General features: G+C 37.9%; 1 protein-coding gene across 6 annotated transcripts in view; it reads right to left on the bottom strand.

Moving 5' to 3' along the window:
- Positions 1–21213, bottom strand: part of RXFP1 (relaxin family peptide receptor 1) — a 122205-nt gene that overhangs the window by 50956 nt on the left and 50036 nt on the right. For 4 of the 6 annotated variants that reach the window (XM_055276257.2, XM_063638332.1, XM_055276259.2 and 1 more), the window contains exons 3-4: positions 10316–10414; positions 4366–4471 (exon numbers count right to left, since the gene is read on the bottom strand). In XM_055276257.2, the coding sequence (XP_055132232.1) occupies positions 4366–4471; positions 10316–10414 (205 nt within the window). Of the gene's footprint in view, positions 1–4365; positions 4553–10315; positions 10415–21213 lie in introns of all 6 variants that reach the window. The other 2 variants (XM_055276256.2, XM_055276258.2) reach the window with 2 other exon arrangements.

Raw genomic sequence — 21213 nt, 5'->3', positions numbered from 1 at the left:
AAAAAAACTTTCTTGGACTCTTTGGAACATATTTTTGGACTCTAATTTGAGAAACACTGTTCTAGAGTCTAGAAGACCATGCACTCTCAATGAAGGTGAGAATTGGTTCTTAAGAAAAAAAAAACTTACTTTTTATATGTATAACGCACAGATATACACAAGAACATATATAGTATATCTGTATTATTATCATTATTATTATTATTATTGAGATGGAATCTTACTCTGTGGCCCAGGCAGGAGTGCAGTGGCACGATCTTGGCCCACAGCAACCTCTGCCTCCTGGGTTCAAGCGATTCTCCTGCCTCAGCCTCTTGAGTAGCTGGGATTACAGGTGTGCGCCACCACACTCGGCTAATTTTAAAATTTTGAGTACAGGCGGGGGTTTCACTATGTTGGTCAGGCTGGTCTCGAACTCCTGACCTTGTGATCCACCCACCTCAGCCTCCGAAAGTGCTGGGATTACAGGCGTGAGCCACCGCGCCTGTCCGTATATCTGTAGTATTAAAATTTCACAGGAGGAGACAAATAGAAAAAAAAAAGTCTAAAAAGGCTCCCTGGGGGAAGGGACACAATAATGAAAGAAAAAATGTTAAAAATCACTTTTCTAGACTACACATATCAGACACTTAATGGCTTTTTAAATAAATAATGCCAAAGGCTGATTAACAAGTAATTCCCTTTTGAAACTACTCTCAGTTGCTGGCTGTCACCAAATATTATTTCCTTGTACATATTAACTAATTGGGGATCTCTTTTCTGCCAATGATTCTGACTTGACTTAGATTCTAAATTCTGCTTACATCCTGTTTAAATGTTTATATTGTGTCAAGATAAATTGTTAAATATTTGGATTTGGCTGGGTGCAGTGGATCATACCTATAATTCCAGTACTTTGGGAGACCGAGGTGTGAGGAACACTTGAGCCCAGGAGTTCAAGACCAGCTTGGCAACATAGTGAGACCCCCCAGCCATCTCTACAAACAATTAAAAAAATTAGCTGGGCATGGTGGTGCAAGCTGGTAGTCTCAACTACTTGGGAGGCTAAGGCAGGAGGATCACCTAGCCTCAGAGGTCAAGGCTGCAGTGAACTGTGACTGCACCACTGCACTCCAGCCTGGGGGACACAGTGAGACCCTGTCTGTTTACAAAAAACAAACGAACAAAAAAACCTGAGTTTGATTTAAGGACATAGATGAAAGTTTAGTGTGTTCTTAAAGATGTATTCTCAGAATCACTTGAACCTGGGAGGCAGAAGTTGCAGTGAGCCAAGATCGCGCCACTGCGCTCCAGCCTGGGCGACAGAGTGAGACTGTCTCAAAAAAAAACCCAAAAAATGTGTTCATTCATTCATTCATTATCTCAAAAAACGTGTCAAATGCCTGCCATTTGCACATGTTGAATACCTGCCTTTAAGAAGTTTATACTCTATTTGCACAAATTATACTTTATCTATAAATAGAGAATTTTCTTTGAATAATAAGTTCAGTCTTACAGCCCAGGGCTAAAGAGGCAACCAACTTCTTTTTTTTGTATTTATTTATAAATTCATTTCAATAACATTTATTTAGGGATTATTAGACTCTATTAGGAACTTTGGAGGATATATAGGCCATGGCATTTTCCTTTTTCAGGTAGAAAATAGGACCTGAATAGAACAACCCCAAATACTTTATAATATAACAAATCCTTATATTTTAAAATTTGACATTCCAACCTTGATTGTTCACAGAGTCAAAGAGGGTGTGTGTTTGTGTGTGTGTGAGAGAGAAATGGCCTAGTTTAATCATTATTGTCAAAGCTAGCTCTAGTTTTTGTAAAGGAAGTTCTTAGTATTAGATCATATAGTTCTAGTGATTAAATTCCAGGATCTTAAAGCCAAGTCTCAAATAGTCAAAATCAGTGTTTATCAAGCTAGAAAAAAGTAAAAATAATCATATCCATCTATGTTTGCCTGTTTTGTTCATTAGCATTTATGTGAAATGTCTTAAAAATCCCAACTTCAATAAACATTACTTGGAGTATTAGCTTCTTTGATACTTATATATGGTTCAGTCCTCTTCTGACATTTCCCTATAATAGCTCCAACTCAAAGTCTGGAAAGAACTGACTAATGAAATTTGATATTTACTTTTTAATGTATTTGCTATAAAGCATAGAGTTCTTTTTCTGTATGGAACTGAACAGACTGGGACTAGGTATGAGTCTAAGCCAGTGTTCTGCAGAGAAAAGTATAAATAGACAACTGCAATCAAATGGCTCAACCTAAAGCACAAGAGAATGCTATTTTTTGAACAAAAAATAAAATAAAAATAATGTAGACATAAACTCCTGAGCTTTATTCCTATATCTCCAAATGCCTGTTGGAGATTTCCACTGAGTGACCTGTTAATCTCACACTGGAAAAAACATCTAACTTTGGAGTCCCCATGTTCCTCAGTTACTGCCACCAAGTCTCTTCATTCTCTGATCACACTGTTGCTTAGAACGGAAACCTTGGAGTCATCTTTGACTCCTTCTTTCTTGCTTTCTTGCAGACAATCATTTATAAGGACCTGGTCCCAGTTTTTTTGTTTATACCAGGGGTTGAAAACTGGTAGGTCACAGTTTTTTGCCCACATGTCTTTATGTATGTATGTGTATATTAGATCACGACAATTTTTAAAATTGAATGGGAATTAACTCAATGATTCAACCTTTGTGTGGGGCATGCCCTCTCTAGTTAGCCATTGCCTTATTCCCCTCCATTCCCCCAGCTTTCTCTCTCTGTCCTTTATTTCACAAATGTTGGTTGAATTGTTAAAGAATGGATTCAAATCTTACTCTGGGAAAATGAAAAATGAAATTGGCTGCATCAGAATATCCTTTGATTTGGATTTTCTAGTAATTTGATACAAGCAGTGGAGAAGGATTACGATTTTTTTCTCTGAAAATAGAATGAAATCATCATAGATTCTCTTTTTTTGTTTGAGACAGGGTCTCACTCTGTCATCCAGGCTGGAGTACAGTGGCTTGATCACAGCTCACTGCAGCCTTGACCTCCCAGGCTCAAGTGATCCTCTTGCCTCAGCCTCCAAGTAGCTGAGACTACAGGTGTGGGCCATCATACCTGGCTAATTTTTATTTTTATTTTGTAGTGATGGGCTCTCTCTGTGTTGCCCAGACTATTCATAAATTCTTATACCCAGAATTTCCAGTTAGAATTTAAATCAGAGAAGTTCTCCATAAGACCTCAGGTTCTTTTGGGGGATTATTACTTTTTTCTTGCAGGACTAATTGCTTTGAGAAAGAGCCATGGTGAGGCAAGAAGAAGAAAGAATGCTGAAGAGCTCTTCTTTTCCTTAGTTCAAGCAGAAATGTTCCCTCTTTTGGAAAACTCTGCTGATGTGCTCAGTTCATATTCCTTGGCCATCACAAATTGGGTAAACTCAGATCTGTGAATTCAATGGAACCACTCTGCACAGAAACTCGGAGTTGTAGCTCTTACCTCATATATCAAGTATTTCAATTCCTGTATTATGTGGCCTGGTTTGAAAACGGTAACACTTGTCAATATTCATAAACTCAAGACTTACTCTTATTTTGTCCTCATATACCCAAAAGTGAGAGCCACAAGGCACTAAGGTATCTAGATGAAAAAAGAAACTCAGCAAAAATATTGGATTAAAATAGCTGTCCTCCACTAATTTATTTTAAAAAAGTTTCAGCCAAATGTATATGTTTGTGTTGCTGAAGTTTGTTGAATTCAAATTAGTACTAGAAGCTAACACTACAGGTACTAGAAATCAACAAACCACTTATGGTGATAATTTTTTTTTTACATATGTAAGTTTGAATTCCTTAAGAAAACAACAACATTAACATCTATGACTCAAAATGTGATTCAGAACAGATTTTAAATATGATATTTTGGGGGGAATATCTTATCCAATTTACCTTATTTTCTAACTTACACATCAGATTATATTAAAATTTGGGTCCAATAAATTCTAAAAGAGTTCTTTCAATAAATGTCAAGCACAAATTCTATGTAATAGGAAAGCTCTATATAATAGTTTAATTAGAAGCCATTTTTTCTTTAGTAGCACATGCAATTGATGGCCTTTTTTGTTTAGATAAAATATGGTGATACTCCATACCTCACAGGATTATTATGAGGGGTTAGTTAATATAAAGAATGATTTAAGGTGGGGTCTAGCATTTAATAAATGCAAAATAAATATCAGTAATTATTATACCTGACCCAGGAAAAATGACATCATCTTTGAATAAAAATATATTATTAATAATGACATGGTCTTAATTATAATACAATTTTACAGGTGCCACCCGGCTGTCAGGATGAAGTCATTCTTTTCTACTTACATTGCAGTCACATTTGAAGAAACTGATGGAACAGCTCGTAAATTGGTTTCATCACAGTCAAGCTCCAGACCTCGGCAAAGACATTGCACTGGCACAGAACCGACCACTGAATCAAGGGGAAGTGGTAAGGCATGATGACAGTGAGGGACCAGGAAGAGGAGGGTAATGAAAAGAAAGAAATGAAAAGCTATGAGAAAATCATTTAGTACAAAAGCATATCATGTGTTACGTAGGCAATTTAGGCAATGCTTTAAATTAAGGTTCCAAAGTTTGCTTTTAATTTAATCTTAAAATGATGGTAGAGCATTCACATTTGGAAATACACATTTACCAGCTCATGCATTTTTTAAAAAATAGCAGACTGTTCTCCATTCATTGCAAAATGAATGAAATAATCTGCTCTTATTTCATTCATTTTGCAATGAATGGAGAACAGTCTGCTAAGGATTGACATGATAATGTGTGATGAGGCTTAATGTTCATATTACAACTGCCACTTAAAAATAAAGTATTTAGCATAATCAAAACCTTTAAAGGAGGAATAAATCACTTTTAACTAGCAAGAACGAGGAGAACTAAAGGCAAATGATAGTGTCTATAGTTTTTTTTTTAAATCAGGAGTTCTCCAAATAATTTTTAAAAAAATCTTTTGGCTTACATAGGGGTAAAGGATGAATAAAAGTTTATTTATGGGAGTGAACGTTTTTTCTGCATAGGATTCTATTTTCACTGGTGTTGGGTGTTGGAAAGAGAGGGAGAATGAGGTGTATGACCTTGGCCATCTTGTGGAGCTGTAGCGATAGTGTTAATACATCTAACACTATAGTGAGTCAATACATCTAAAGTCTCTTGGAGATTTGCAATGATGTATTCATATAGCTAAACAGAATGAGATTATTATTTAGGATAATAAATATAGTTCGATTCCTGCTCTGATGGGGAATGGCCAATTCCTGAGAGCAATGAGAAATGTTTTCCCCCCATATTGACTTCTGGAGCCCTAACCTATACAGCAGGGGTTACAGACTCCAGTGTCTCCAGCGGTCAGGCAATGTCACTGCAGACTGTGTCCAGATGTCCAAGTGCAACAGCTTCTCCCATCTGTTGCCATATTAGAATAGGAACCTCTGTAGCTACATCTACCAACTTCCTCAAAGAAGCCAGAAATACAAAGTTTTATATATAACTATCTATTTAAAAACTGATATTAGCTAACTGAAAACATTAAAAATATTATTGGACAAACAAAACCGTCTATGAGAGTTTTCTGCTTGTAGGCTTCCAGTTTCTGACCTTTATGGTGAAACTTGCAGAGAGCAGGCAAGTGTCTCAGTGGCTAACCAGAGACCTCTGTGAATGACTGTTCATGAGGAGCTTTTTGGCTCAGATATGGAGTGACATGTGTTCTTCCTCTCCTCCCAAATATCTCCAGAGACTTCTTCACAGGGTTACAAGAGATCAGGACCATAGCCTAGATTTAGTGTTTAATATAAACAGAGTATCTGCCAAGAACTTTAAAACAGTTTTATAGTTGCAAGTACCCACTTTGGTTGCGGATGTCTGAAAACTGATGCTGTCTCTTTAAGTTAAAATCATATCTCGTATGTGAGTCTATGTGTATGCTGTGGGGATGGGATGGAAAAGGTTGGGAAGGAAGATGAAGGTCCTGAGAATGAAGTAGGAAGGGCAGAAACGGAGGGCAGTGAAATTAGCGTTAATCCCAGTGCGTTTTTTTCATATACAGAGACTAAATTAAGATAATTCATATATGTTGATTACAGGGTTATCTGCAATAGGGAAAAATGAAAAAACAACACACTAATATCCAACAGCAAAGGAATGATTAAGGAAATTATGTCACTTACAAAATATACTATTACATGGAATATTTTAAAAGATGTTGCAGTAATATGGATACCTGATTATGCCAAAATGCTAATTGAAAATTTGATAAAAATGGTTTGTATAGGAAATTTCAACTATGTTAAAATAAAAAAAGATGAGTAATGCAGTACCAAGTTAATGCTAGTAGCTTCTGAATGGTCAAATTATGGTTGAGTAAGTAATTCTTTCCAAATCTCTGTACTTTTCAAATCCTTTAAACTTAAATTTTGTTAATTTATTGGCTCATCATAGATATTATATTTTCCATGATATTGCCCTTGAGAGACGACTTTACTAATGTGGATTCCTCACATTATTCTGGTCAAAAATGATTATAAGCTTTGCTCAGTTTAATTTCCAATAAATCCCTATAATAATCTGCTTTAAATAAGGTGGGACACTAGGAACCTTAACTTAAATTTTAACCCCAAGTTTTACACTACACTTGCCATTCTATTTTTACACTGTTTTCAAATTTGAAAAATATATTTAGTTATTAGCTGCACTCCCCCCCACAAATTGTCTTTAAATAACTCTCAGTGATATATTTGTTTTTGTTAAGTACTGATGAAAAAATTACTTCTTTTTTTTATACAGCATTTATTACATAGCCTCATTCCTTTTATGTAATTATACTTGTGACAAATGTCTTCCAGGGTGCAGGATCAGGCAAAAATATATTTCTCTTGCTGACTTATCTGGTTTTCCCCCATTTGTTTGTTTTGCTTTACAAACTATGAAAGTTATGTAACCCATTATTTTCTCTCTTGGACTTAACGGCTATGAAATTCATAACTAGGCTTTGGATGAAGTCACTGAACTTTTCTCAGGAAGGATTTTCTTAATTTTTCTTTGTCATTCGCTTTCCACTCACCACTGAACTTTTGTCTTTTATATCATGTTAATGGTTTAAGGCTTTTAGTAGCTGTATTTTAATTGCAAGTTGCTGAAAATCCTTTTGGGAATAAGGTGAGGTATTATAAGAGTCAATTAAAATTTAAGAAATAGACCGGGAGCGGTGGCTCATGCCTGTAATCCCAGCATTTCGGGAGCTGAGGTGAGTGGATCACCTGAGGTTGGGAGTTCAAGACCAGCCCGACCAATGTGGAGAAATCTCGTTTCTACTAAAAGTACATAATTAGCCAGGCGTGGTGGCACATGTCCGTAATCCCTACTTGGGAGGCTGAGGCAGAAGAATCACTTGAACCTCGGAGGCAGAGGTTGCAGGGAGCCAAGATTGCGCCATTGCACTCCAGTTTGGGCAACAAGAGTGAAACTCAATCTCAAAAAAAAAAAAAAATTAAGAAATAAAAAGAAAACAATATATGATAAAAGAAAAAAAACTGTTTTGAGACAACATGGCTTAATTCATTATTTTAAACATTATATTATCAGTTAAATTATATCTATTAACTTTTTCCTTTCCCAAAAACTTTTAGCTGTTTTTTTCCCCCCTCTGAGAGAGGGTTTTGTTCTGTTACCTAGGCTGGAGCACAGTGGCTTAATCACAGCTCACTGCAGCTTCAATCTCCTGGGCACCTGAGTAGCACAGCTAAGTTTTATTTATTTTTTATTTTTTGGAGAGATTGGGGTCTCACTATGTTGCCCAGGCTGGTCTTGAACTCCTGGTCTCAAGTGAGATCTTCCTACCTCAGCCTCCCAAAGTGCTGGGATTATAAGTGTGAGCCACTGTGCCCAGCCAATTTTTAGCTTTTTAATGGGCAAATTATTTGGTCTCCCTCTAAACAATGGCATGATGCTGAGACAGATTGCTGAGTACCCTGTGAATCTCACAAGAGTGATCTCTATCCCCTGAAACTGGGGATTGTTAGTAGTATTTGATTAACCTCATTTGAGTAGTGAAGATAAAAAAATATTAAAAATTTAAAAAGCTAGACTTTACAATTTATGGTAGAACATAAAGAAAAAAATATAGCAAAGGATTTCTTCCTCTATGCCTTGCTTTTTTAAAAATAATTTTTGCAAGAGAAAAAACTTTATGTTTGCAACAGATAGGCAATCCTCACATTTTAATATTTCATATTTTGTTGATCTACTCATTCATAACACTAGTATTTGATATGTGGCAATTACCTATTAATCTTAAATGGTTTTATGAAAAGGATATGACTGGGAAGGCACTATATATACGAAAAAAAAGAACAGAGGAGGAGCTGGCATTGCCAGGTGATATGAAGAAACTAAATATATGATATAAAACTTGTCTAAAATAAACTCTTAGTCACCTCTCCACCATTTTGTAGTGAGTAGCCAGTGATTGCTCATTCATGACTGTTTTCCATTCAAAGCTGCCCAGATAATGCTTTGGGAAGGTGGGAGTGATGTAAGTTGTACAAAACGGAGAGAATAGAAAACGTGATGATGAGTAAGAGAATTGAATAATTAGCATTTACTAGGACTAGCAAAAGATAAACTGTGGCTCTATGTATTAACATGTATTTTCTAGAACTCACAGTGTAAAAGTTTACTGTTTTAAATTATTGAAATCTACAATAGTTAAATTGCCTACATAATACATTGTGTTTATATCTACAACTAAAGACCTAACTTAGGATAATGCAACTTTAGAAAAATAATGTTATAAAATAACTACCTAAGCATCTGTTATTAAAATGTAGTTATTATTATATAACATTTACATAAATAAAACCTCAATTATTCAGACATATTGTTAATTTGGCATGCTTCAGAATCAAAAAGGATAAAAATAAACCATGAATTTAAAACCCAGCAAAGAATTCTGTTAATGTTTTTATTGTTAGCTAAAAAACTAAAAGTTTTAGCTATAAGAAAAATTATTATAGAAAATACATGTTTAAAAGTATACTAATTCAACCGGGCTTAAAAAATTCAACTGGGTTTTACTGTAACCATAATCAATCCATGAAATATGTATGTTTCTGGGCAGATACAAAGATAAAAAATAAAACAAAACATCCTGTCTATAGCCTCCTATATAGACTTCAACAATAATGTATTGAGTGCTCACTATGTGCAAAGCACTATTTTAGGCACTAGAAGAGCAGCAAAAAAAAAAAAAAAAGTCAAACAAAGTATCTATTGTTATCATCATAGTCATTGTCATAGTACTTAGGATCTCATGAGATAATTCATACACCACCACAAGCAGCACCACTACCACCAGCAATTATGACAGTGCCACCCCGGAAAATAACACAGAGTAAGCTGACAGAGTAATGAGGGTAGGGTTGAGGACGCGGCTGTTTTATACAGTGTTACCAGTGCAGCTTTCTTTGATTTGAACAGGGCCCTGAATAAGGTGAGGGTCACTGACTAAGCAGATACATGGGAGAAAGTTTCTGAAAGAACAGTCTGTATAGAGGCTCTGATATAGAACCATGTCTGGAATGTCAGAGGAATAGCAAATGTGCCTTGCTTTTAAACCAAGGTTTTGAAAAGCTAGGGTCAAAATGACAGCTCCAAGGTACAGATTTACATCTGCATAATTTATTAGAACAGACAAAATTTATTTGAGGGGTTATTTTCATACATCTGTCTGATCTAAAATATTGTAGTTAATCCTCAGGTTTATACCTTCCATGCCCCTCCAGTGTTTTTGTTAAGTTTTCAGTGTATGACTGAACATAGTGGGTTATAATGAATAAGGGTTTTGCAGCTCAGAAGAATTTTTTCTGGCAAACATTAAAATCCAAACAGCTTTTCTGCCCTCTCTACTTTCTCTGTTTTCTTTACATCACATTTTATAGTGACTGTGAAAAGAGAACTCATATAAAATAACATCCTTGACTGACATTGATTGTGTTCATAACAAATGATCTGACATCATTTGTTACTTCTACACTTAAGATCCCTGAGTCTTTTTGAAATAAATTTTCCTAAAGTTGTATATTTAATACAGTTTGCAATTAGAAAACTATAATTGACCTCCTACAAATTTTTAAGTTTCTTTAATTAAAACTGATTTCCAGATTGAGATGCAATCTTTTTTTTTAATGTTGAATCAAACTTTTAAACGACAGTGTCTTATGAACTGGAAAAGAAAATAACTGCTTCAATTACTTACAACATTCAGGTGTTTCTGTCTCAAAAGGATATTGGGAAGTCATTTTGTAGTAACTGGCAAAATATTTGTCAAATTGCAGAGACCATCCATTGTTGTCTCCTAAAACAAAAATCAGAGAACAGAAAAGTTCAAGAAACAGAAATATTCTGGTATATTGTGGGGAAATAGGTCCTCTCTTTAAAAGAGTCCAGTGGTTCTCCAAAAGTAGCGAGATAAACATTATCTGGAAACTTGCTATAAATGTGAATTTATGGACCCCCACCTGGAGATTCTCATTTGATAGTCTGAGATGGGCTCCCTAGTCACCATTTTAAATTTAATTTAATTATTTTGATTAAAAACATTTTGGGGGAGTAAATTATGACAAAGCTATTCTCCATTTTTTTTTTTTTTTTTTTTTTTTGAGACAGAGTCTTGCTTGGTCACCCAGGTGGAGTGCTGTGGCACGATCTCAGCTCACTGCAACCTCCACCTCCCTTGTTCAAGTGATTCTCCTGCCTCAGCCTCCCGAGTAGCTGGGACTACAGGAACCTGACGCCACATCTGGTTAATTTTTTTTTTTTTTTTTTTTAGTAGAGATGGGGTTTCACCATGTTGGCCAGGCTGGTCTCTAACTCCTGGACTCAAATCCGCCCACCTCGGCCCCCCAAAGTGTTGGGATTACAGGCGTGCGCCACCACGCCCTGACTATTCTCTGTTTTTAACAAGTACTATAGGTGTTCCTGAAGTAAGTAATATTTTGACCACATTTTAAGAAGCAGTATTTCAGACATATCCAAATATGGCACACTGTTCTTAGCATTTTACAGTAATTATGTTTCCCTACATCTTCTTCAATCTCTAAAACTGATGTTGGAGATGTATAAACATGACTAGACAGCCATGATGATTAACTTTTTTTGTGTTATTTTATTTATTTATTTTTGAGACGGAGTTTTGCTCTTGTAGCCCAGGCTGGAGGGCAATGGTACTACCTTGGCTCACTGCAACCTCTGTGTCCCAAGTTCAAGTGATTCTCCTGCCTCAGCCTCCAGAGTAGCTAGGATTCCAGGCACCCGCCACCACACCTAGCAAATTTTCGTATTTCTAGTAGAGACGGGGTTTCACCATGTTGGCCAGGCTAGTCTGGAACTCCTGACCTCAGGTAATCTGCCAGCCTCGGCCCCCGAGTGTGCTGGGATTACAGGCGTGAGCCACCGTGCCTTTCTGATTAACTTTTAAGAAAGAAAGAAAACATGACTGGCATGATCTCATTTCTTTTCTCTTTTTCTTTTTTGAAAGGCACCATGGTATCTAAAGTGATTATTCTCTGAGTGCTTATATATATATATTTCTATATTTTCTTATTTATATTTTAAACCCCTATGTCACTTTTAAAAAAATAGAAGATTTTATTTGTGGGATAAAAGGAAGACAATTTTTCTCACAGAATTCCTAATAATCTTTTAGTTACTTTTAAACATAAGAGACAGTGCAGTCAAGCATGTGATAGAGTGGACTAGTGACCAGGGATGAAGAAGCAGTTTCTCTGGGGATCTCTGCACATGGTACAAGCCTTCATTCTCTCGGTGGGGTTTTGTATGTGATCTTCTCCAGACCTTCTAAATTTTTTTCTGAATGCTGCCAGGACTCTCTAAGGATGCCCAAACACATGAACAGAGAGTGAAGTTATAAAAGTTTGTCCTATTTCTGTAAGTTAGTATTAAGTGTAGCATTGATTTCTTTTAAAATTTTTAAAATTAAAAATTTTTTTTGAGACAGCATCTTGCCCTGTCACTGAGGCTGGAGTGCAGTGGTGCAATCTTAGTTCACTGCAACCTCTCCCTCTTGGGCTCAAGTGATCCCCCTCCCTTAGGCTCCTGAGTAGCTGGGATTATAGGTGTGCACCACCACGCCTAATTTTTTTTTTTTTGTAGAGATGGGGTTTTGCTATGTTGCCCAGGCTGGTCTTGAACTTCTGGGGTGATGTGATCCACCCTGCTTTGGCCTCGAGTGCTGGGATTATTAGATGTGAGCCACTGCAGACTTCTGCATGGGACTCTAGCAGGCCACCAGTAACTTCGTGGACAAGGGACAACACTCCAGAAACCAGCAAATACCAGCCCCTGAACACCCAGGAACAAGTTCAAGGTGCCTGCCCAACCCTTAACACATGCATCGGTTGATATGTTAGGCAGAGAAACAGGAGCAGGAGAAGGAGATTTGAAAGATTCAGCATATATAGCCAAACAGAGACTAAAACTTCCTGAGACTGTGGTGGCTTTTGTGAACGTTTGCTCCTCTTTTATTCGACCCCCACTTTAGAATGCTTTCGTATTCTTTAGAAGTTGGTAACTTAAATATATGTTTTCCAGACCCCAAGCAGCCAGGATTCTTGTTATAGATAAGCTTCTACCAATTGGATGCACTCTTGTGAGACCTGAGGTTTATACACACCAGTCTCATGGATATCTAGTGGTAGTTGGGGCAGTTACTGCCGCCAGCCTCAGGGGCCCAGTTTCATGGATGTAGAGATGACTAGCAGTAGCAGCTGTGGCAGAAGCAGATGCTTCTTGATCTTGGGCTTGCAACTACAGTGGTGTATTCCCTACCTCTGACTCCTTCTTCTGCAGCCCTTAAAATGATTCCACAAACACATTTTTCCTATATAAAATATATCTTTTTCTTAAGCTTCTCTTTCCCAAAAATATCTAGAGTGGTTTCTGTTTCCTCCTTCCAGAAGGGGTTACAGATAACAGACTCTCAGACATCTCAAGGATGGAAACATCGGATGGGTTATCTATTCCGATTCTTCTTAGATAATGGCAATCATGTTATTATTAGAACATGGGACTCTCATAATTAATGGTACACAGTGACAAAAAGAAGTCACTTAAATTATTGCTATGGCTTCCTGGAATGATGTGTCTGTTAGATGGCTAGACTCTGGCAAAGTTCTTGCTATGATAAATCATTAGAATGAAAATGAGAAATTTCAAGGGTTGTGAAGTGGGATTGCCAAAGAAATAGCTCTGGAGAGATTAAAGAAAGGAAACGGCTGGGCACGGTGGCTCATGTTTGGAATCCCAGCACTTTGGGAGGCCGAAGCGGGCAGATAACTTGAGGTCAGGATTTTGAGACCAGCCTGGCCAAGGTGGAGAAACCCCCATTAGAAATACAAAAACTAGCCAGCCATGGTGATATACGCCTGTAGTCCCAGCTACTCGGGAGGCTGAGGCGTGAGAATTGCTTGAACTGGGGTGGCAGAGGTTGCAGTGAGCCGAGATTGCACACTGAACTCCAGCCTGGGTGATAGGACTACCCTCAGATAATCTTTTATCTCTTGTGGCCCTACCTCAGGACTGATGTATCCCTACATTATATAGAATCTGATCCTATGGGTTGTTAAGTTACAGTATAAGTTGAATTCACATTTTGTCATATCATTAAATTTTTTTTTTTTTGAGACAGGGTCTCACTCTGTTGCCTAGGTTAGAGTGCAGTGGTGCGATCATAGCTCACTGCAGCCCCAAACTCCTGGGCTCAAGGGATCCTCCCACCTCAGCCTCCTGAGTAGCTGGGACTATAGATGCATACAACTATGCCCAGCTAATTTTTTATTTTTGTAGAGATGGGGGTCTCTCTGTGTTGCTAAGGCTGGTCTGAAACTCCTGGCCTCAAGTGATCCTCCCACCTTGGCCTAAAGTGCTGAGATTATAGGTGTGGGCCACTGTGCTCAGTCTGTCATATCTTTTAAGTGAACATTAGAATACTGATTGGCGAGAGAGACCTTGTGAATTGCACTGGGACATTTGTGTGTGTTCAGTTGAATTTGACCACTCTAAATCCCCTTCCCACAAAACCTCCCTTGCAAGCAAAAGCAGCTCCCCTTTCCTGTCTGATGAGGTTAGCTGTAGTTTGTTTGAAGACACATGAGTTACCTTACTTGAGGTAAATAAGTTGCCAACTCTCCTCAGGCCCTTTCATTACCAGGCTTCTTTGCTTCTCAACCTATTATAACTGGAGCCAGAGCCCAGCATGCTGCAGAACACAAACTGGACTTAGAGAAGACTGACATACCAAAAGATTTTGCTATTTTATATAAGCAGAAACCCAAGGAATTTGCATGGGAATGGTTTCTACAAGCATTAGACCGGGAAGTAGAAATATAGCTTTAGGTTGGGCAAAGCTAATCGATCTGGGTATCTGATATGGTTTGGCTGTGTGTTCTCACTCAAATCTCACCTTGAATTGTAATAATACCCACGTGTCAAGGGTGGGACCAGGTGGAGATAATTGAATCATGGGGGCTTGTTCCCCCATGCTGTTCTCCTGCTAGTGAGTGAGTTTTCATGAGATCTGATGGTTTTATAAGGGGCTTCTCCCTTTGTTTGGCACTCATTCTCTCTCCTGCTGCCCTGTGAAGAGGTGCCTTTGGCCATGATTGTAAGTTTCCTGAGTCCTCCCAAGCCATGTGGAATTGTGAGTCAATTAAACTTCTTTTCTGTATAAATCACTCAGTCTCGTGTATTTCTTCATAGCAGCGTGAGAACGGACTAATACAGTGACCTCCTGGAGTTTCTGGATTCCATGTGTTAGCTCAAGCAGTAGTTTTGCTAGATTGTCCACTGAAATCTGAACCCAATGCTGGCCTAGGCTAAATGAAATTGAGGAGCAAATGCATACAAATATTGAGTCACCAAAGGAACAGATCATGAGGAACAGCCATTGTATTGCACAACTGCAAGGAACCTGTTATGGAATATGCTGTAGATTAACCCAACTTCATTGGTGTTTTTCTGTGCAGCAGAGACTGAAAAACTTCAGACGACATTTCGCACCCCCTGTAGAGTCAGCCAGGATTTGGATGCACTCACATGTATCTTGGTTAGAAGAGAGGTATAAGGTCATTTTTTTGCTGCTCTGTCTAAAACAGAGACATAAGAGCAATTGTGGAAGGGGATTTCAGGTACTACCAGCCTTGTGGGTGTCGAGAGAGGCAGCTGTGTTGGGGGCGGGAGCAGCAGCTGTCTCCGTTGTCAGTCGCAGCCATGATGGATCCAACAGCACGGTTGTCGACTTTGTTTACACCCACTCTTCCAGCCCTTCTGAGAAGATTCTGCTTACCTAATTTCTGTCTAATATACCTACAGTAGTTTCCGGTTTTTTCCATTTAACAATGACAGATATGGGGAGGCTGATTGAATCATTGGATTAAAGTACGGCGGAACAATGATTAGACATTTAGTTAATTTGGGGAGCTCAAGTGGAATCTCATGAGAGTGAAAAAGCAGTGCATTTTTTCTGAACCCATAAATTTAGTGTAGTTTAATTTTGTGGTTGCCCTAAAAAAAAATGTCACGTGGGTTCTGGGGATGGGGTCAGGAGCCTTACAAAACGTTCTGTTCTACTGGGCTCCGGAATCACCATATGTTTCCTTGGCTGTCAGGTTTTGAGATTTTGGAAATTTATGGCATTGTATTGTCTTCCTTTCCTAGTTTTGTAGAGTTTTTTGACTTTTTGGCAAGTTTACTTTTGTAAACTTGTTTCATATCTTTAGATAAGGAGAATTCTTTCAGAGACTTTCATTCACCCCTTTTAACAGAGAGGTTGAATGTTAGCATTTAGCCCTGAAAGAAGTCATATTTAGTAGGTACCCATTATGTTGTGCTAGGTACTCCATTTTATCCTCGTAACTCTATTTGGTCATTATCATCATCTCCACTTACAGATATATATATATATAAGCAGAAACCCAGATAGAAAAATTGATACTGAAAAAGGTTAGGTGACTTGACTAAGAAACAGATTTATTAAAAATAAATAATTAAAATATAAATTACTATTGTATTTCTTTTCTAGGCCAAAGAAATTATGTAATCAGTTTACATTCTATCTACAGAATTTCACCTTTTGTGGGACATCAGCTTTAAGTATTTAGCTATTACTATTTGCTGCTTATTTTTCTGTTGTCTGTTTCACTTCCGTTATTGAGGCTCTTACATCAGAATTGTGTGAATTATAAAAAAGTTTATTTAAATAACAACCAGAAGTTGTTATTAACTGGAATTCAAATTCACATTATTTTTCTTTATTAAATCAATGAAAATATTGCAAATCAAGGTATTACTAAAAACAATTTACCAAAAACATAGTAGTGTTATGAGTGGTTATATGTTTATCGATGTTACAAATAAAGCATGTAAGTAGGTAGGTCAGAGTATGTTGAGGCTTTGAGTATTCATATAAACAGTTTTCATGCATATCTGCAGAAGGTGAGCGAGAAGTGGGCTTGTGAAGGTTTGAAGGCTTTGACCTTGCAGGCTACCAGGGCCTCACTTCACTCTGTGCACCATGTTCATGTTCCTGTGACTGCCACATCCACCTACCTCAGCATCAGTGATGGAAATTAGGTGAAGTGACAGCATCCCAGAACACGGGGCTGTTTTGTGGGTAATGTTTCACTGCTGCTATGAAATTCATGAGACGTGGTTGGGTGACTGCCATAGATGCTGATTTTCTTTCACTCTGCTTCTTTAGCAGATCCTATATTTAACTGAGCTTTTACAAATAGACAACTTCAATTTGCTGAATTTTTTTTTTTACCATTAATAGATAATGCCATGCTTAAAACCATGGGCTATATGCCATTTCCTAATCCTTTGTCCTCACCATTGTGTTTATTAAATAGCAACATCATCAAACAAACAAGCCTTTTAGTAATCAGCCTTTACTTTTCTTTCTGCCTTTCCAAAGTATTTTCCTCTTTCTACCCATTACTTCCTCCCACCAGAAGGCAGAAGGCAGATATACAGAACATGGGAAATGTTGCCAAAATTGCAAAGTTGGGGAGTTAGCATTTTAAAGAAAACAGCTTTTGGTATATGTGTTTCTATATTTTAAATCCCGTGTCCTTCATATTTTAAGGATGTATAGGGCAGTGATCAGAATGGTTTTTCATACTTCAGTAATGATCCTGATGAAATTTATTCTCTGATTTATCTCGAGGCAGTCTAGGGTAGTGGAACAAGCACCGCACAGAAGAGAATATTGTGTTAGGGGATATGGTTTCCAGTATGTATTGGTAGTGCTGTAAAAACGGCACCAATAAAACAAATATTTTTACTAAAAAAGAGCTTTTCAGCTAAAAATGATATAGTCATGCTGTAAATAAAGTTTAAAAACATAGATTAAGAAAAATCTGATCTTGCATGCTGCATGGGCTTACTAAATACTTGTTGATTGAATGAATGAATGATTGGATTTCTGTCCTTAAAGACACTTTAGAGAAAGCTCAGTCTCCCTTATGCTAAAATAAAAACTGAGAGCTGGGGCATTTATCAAAAACACAAATTTACAGGCTTCTCCACTGGAGACTCTCATTTATTTGGTCAGCATGGAGTCTGAGAAATCTATATTTTTCATAAGTGGCCTAGGTGAGTCTTAAAGCAAGCTTTGGAAGAACTGCATTATGGGATTTGCCATAGTCAACTAGGGTCCTTCTCACATTGCATTGGAGGACAGCTAGAATTTAGTCACAGAAAAATCCTGTGACTTGGAGTGTATTTCTTTTAAGCAAAGTTGCTTAAAAGTTGGTCCTACTAAAAATTAGCCAGGTGTGGTGGCAGGTGCCTGTAATACCAGCTACTCAGAAGGCTGAGGCAGGAGAACCGCTTGAACCTGGGAGGCAGAGGTTGCAGTGAGCTGAGATCGCGCCATTGCACTCCAGCCTGGGTGATAGAGCAAGACTCAGTCTCAAAAATAATAAAAAAAATAGTCATGCATAGACAAACCTAGAACATAAGATGTCTTTTCAAACCTAAAATATGCAGTGAATGGCAAAATTGCAAAGTAAACTATTACTGACAGACAACAAAGTCTGGAGCAGTGGGGAGGGAAGGCAAAGCATTTAAGATCACCTTGGGAAGGAGCTGAAATAGAAAACCTTACGTGGGAAAATGTTCATACTTTCAAGGAGCTTCCGAGAGAAGCATTCATACGCAGAGGGCAGTTTTTGCTACATGGTAAAGGTGACTTTCTACTTACTGTTGTTTGTTGCTGCAACTTTCTGTGTACATTTGTGAAGTGGGAGGTAGGGAGGGAATTTCTGGCAAAGTTGAACTCAAGAAAGACTTGGTATATTGTACATTTAAACACTTTTTCTGTATATTATGATCTTTAACATCCTTTAAAAAACCTTTCTAGGCTAGTAAGAGATTGTCTTTCCCAGGGCTTGTCAGTTCTTAGAGAGCAAAGGGTGCTTAGAGCATGCCTTTGATATGCAAACTAACCAATCCAGACCTAGAGCTCCTCTCATTAGCCCACACACCCCGGAGGCAATAGTCCTCCGCTTCATCATCCTACGACCAGGTAGCTGGGAAGTAAGGACCACTGCTAGTGTTTAGAGCCCTCCAAAATTATTCAAACCAGCACATCTTAAGCTGCTCACCCTGCACTGCCTTGCATTTCCCTCAGAAACCCCAATAAAGGCTCTGACCTGATGCTACCCCTCTCACCGCTGTTTTCTGCCTCCTGGTGTCTTTCCCATCTAGCCCTGTATGGTATGCCCTGCCTCCCATCTCTAGAACCTGTGGGAATAATAAACTTTTGTGTTTCTGAGCCTCCCTGGTGTCTCTTGTAGCCATACCTGACTCGCCATAACATAAAAGAGTACAAAACACCTGGTAAAAACCATGTGGTTCAAGTTTAGCACAACCCAGAACTGAAAGTGAACAGTGAAGCAAAATCGTCTTTAGGAGGTTTTATACCACATACAATTATGCATAAGAACAGCTCATTGGAAATTCTGTCTAAAATTCACTAAGACTAAATTCTAAGGCTCGCTTTAATCTGGACCAGGACTTTATATCGACCTTAATAATGTCTCTTTGGGCCCACAGAAGGTGGCCCTTCTCCGTGTCCTGTCCTAACATGCATTGTTCCCTAGGGCTGCTGTAACAAATTCCCACAAACTTGGTGACTTAAGAGAAGTTGGCCAGGCACGGTGGCTCACACCTGTAATCCCAGCACTTTGGGAAGCCAAGATGCACAGATCACGAGCTCAAGAGATCGAGACCATCCTGGACAACATGGTGAAACCCCATCTCTACTAAATAAAAAAATTAGCTGGGTGTGGCAGCACGTGCCTGTAGTTCCAGCTACTCAAGAGGCTGAGGCAGGAGAATTGCTTGAACCCGGCAGGCAGAGGTTGCAGTGAGCAGAGATCACGCCACTACACTCCATCCTGGGCTACAGAGTGAGACTCTGTCTCAAAACAAAAAATCAAAAACAAGAGAAGTTTGTTCTCTCACAGTTCTGGAGGTCAGACGTCTGCAACCAAGGTGTCATCGGGGCCACAGTGTCTCAGAAGGTTTTGGGGGAGAATCTTTCCTTGCCTCTTTCAGCTTCTGATGGCTCCTGGTGTTCCTTGGCTTGTAGCAGCATCGCTCCAGTCTCTGCCTCTGTCTTCACGTGGCCTTCTTTTCTCCAGCATCTCTGTATGCCATTTCCTGTCTCTTGCGAGGACACTGTCATTGGATCTAGGGCCAACCCTGATCTAGTATGATATCACTCTTTACCTGTATTGTATTTGCAAATACCCTATTTCCAAATAAGGTCACATTATTTGCACGTTAATTTTTGGCAGATACTAACACACTAAACGACCCAAAATGTATTAGAAGAGGTTTTCCATTTCCCCTACGGGTTATAGAATTGGTAATATGTAAACAGACTGACAAAGGCCTTTATCCTTTTCCTGTAGACAAGGCTGCTAAAGTGCTAAAGAACAAGAGTACAGTGGAGAGGCACCAGAATGCCAGTCTTCCCAGTATAGTAATTCAACCTGTCTCTCGGATAAGGTTGGGTTAGTGTAACCATGAGGGGGAGCCCTCATTTAGCACAGCCTTCTGTTTATAACACAGAAGGAATGCTAGAGCAAATTCTAATCTAGAAATGCAAAGAGTTTCTTTTAAATACAAATTTAGAGGTAGTGAACTAATGTAATAGCATGTGAGAATTTGATGTTCCTTTAACATTTTTACTACTGAGCTTGCACTCATTTGAAAATGAACACAGATGATTCCTAAAGAAGAACCCTCAACTTTTTGTTATCAGGTTCCTTTGTTATTTACCCAGACGTATTCCCTCAGGTATCATAGTTCTAGCTGAAAAACTGAAAGGTCCCTCCTTTTGGATTTGTCATTGTCACACCAAACACTGCTCTGATGACTTAAAAAATTTTTTTTGGTCCTTATGCTGTTTGATTGTGTCTGTGACAGTTCTGAGTAGAGATGAAGAATGGGTTAGTGACACATGGCAAAAAAACAAATGGAATTATATGGGAATTATATAAAATTGCATAACTCAGGAAACATCTATACATTTCTATACTGAAGTTTACCAGTAAGGATAAAAGTTATTATAAAAATAGTGTAATCAGTTTTTGATATACGTATGTCTGTATACATGTAAATTCCATATTGTGTAAATATTTTAGAAAAAAGGATTCATATGAATTCAACTGAAAAATTTTAAATCTATTGATTTTGCTTGCATTGTGTTCACAAAAAATCTTCACTGAGTTAACGTCAATGCTCTTTGTGCTGAAATATTTTATTTGTTATACTTAATAAAGTGTTTAATTATAGGGAAATTAATTATTTATGAGTTTTCTGAGAAAACTGGGACCTTAATATGTACTAAATAAGAGTACTTGTTTAAAGTGCCTGTGATAACACAAAAGTGACCGTTCTTTCTAAATATAATTAGTTCATATATTAGTTCAAATATAGGGACTCAGTTTAATTCATTTAGTGTTTCTTTTTTTTCCAGCGATCTCCCTAAATTTTATTTCTACAATTTCCATTTGACTTATTTTTCCATTTTAATAATTATTATTAGTGTCAAGGTTTAAATAG

This window comes from Symphalangus syndactylus, chromosome 4 (assembly GCF_028878055.3).
Source record: "Symphalangus syndactylus isolate Jambi chromosome 4, NHGRI_mSymSyn1-v2.1_pri, whole genome shotgun sequence".
NCBI classification, from domain to species: Eukaryota; Metazoa; Chordata; class Mammalia; order Primates; family Hylobatidae; genus Symphalangus; species Symphalangus syndactylus.
This window is presented reverse-complemented; position numbering and strand designations above follow the sequence as displayed.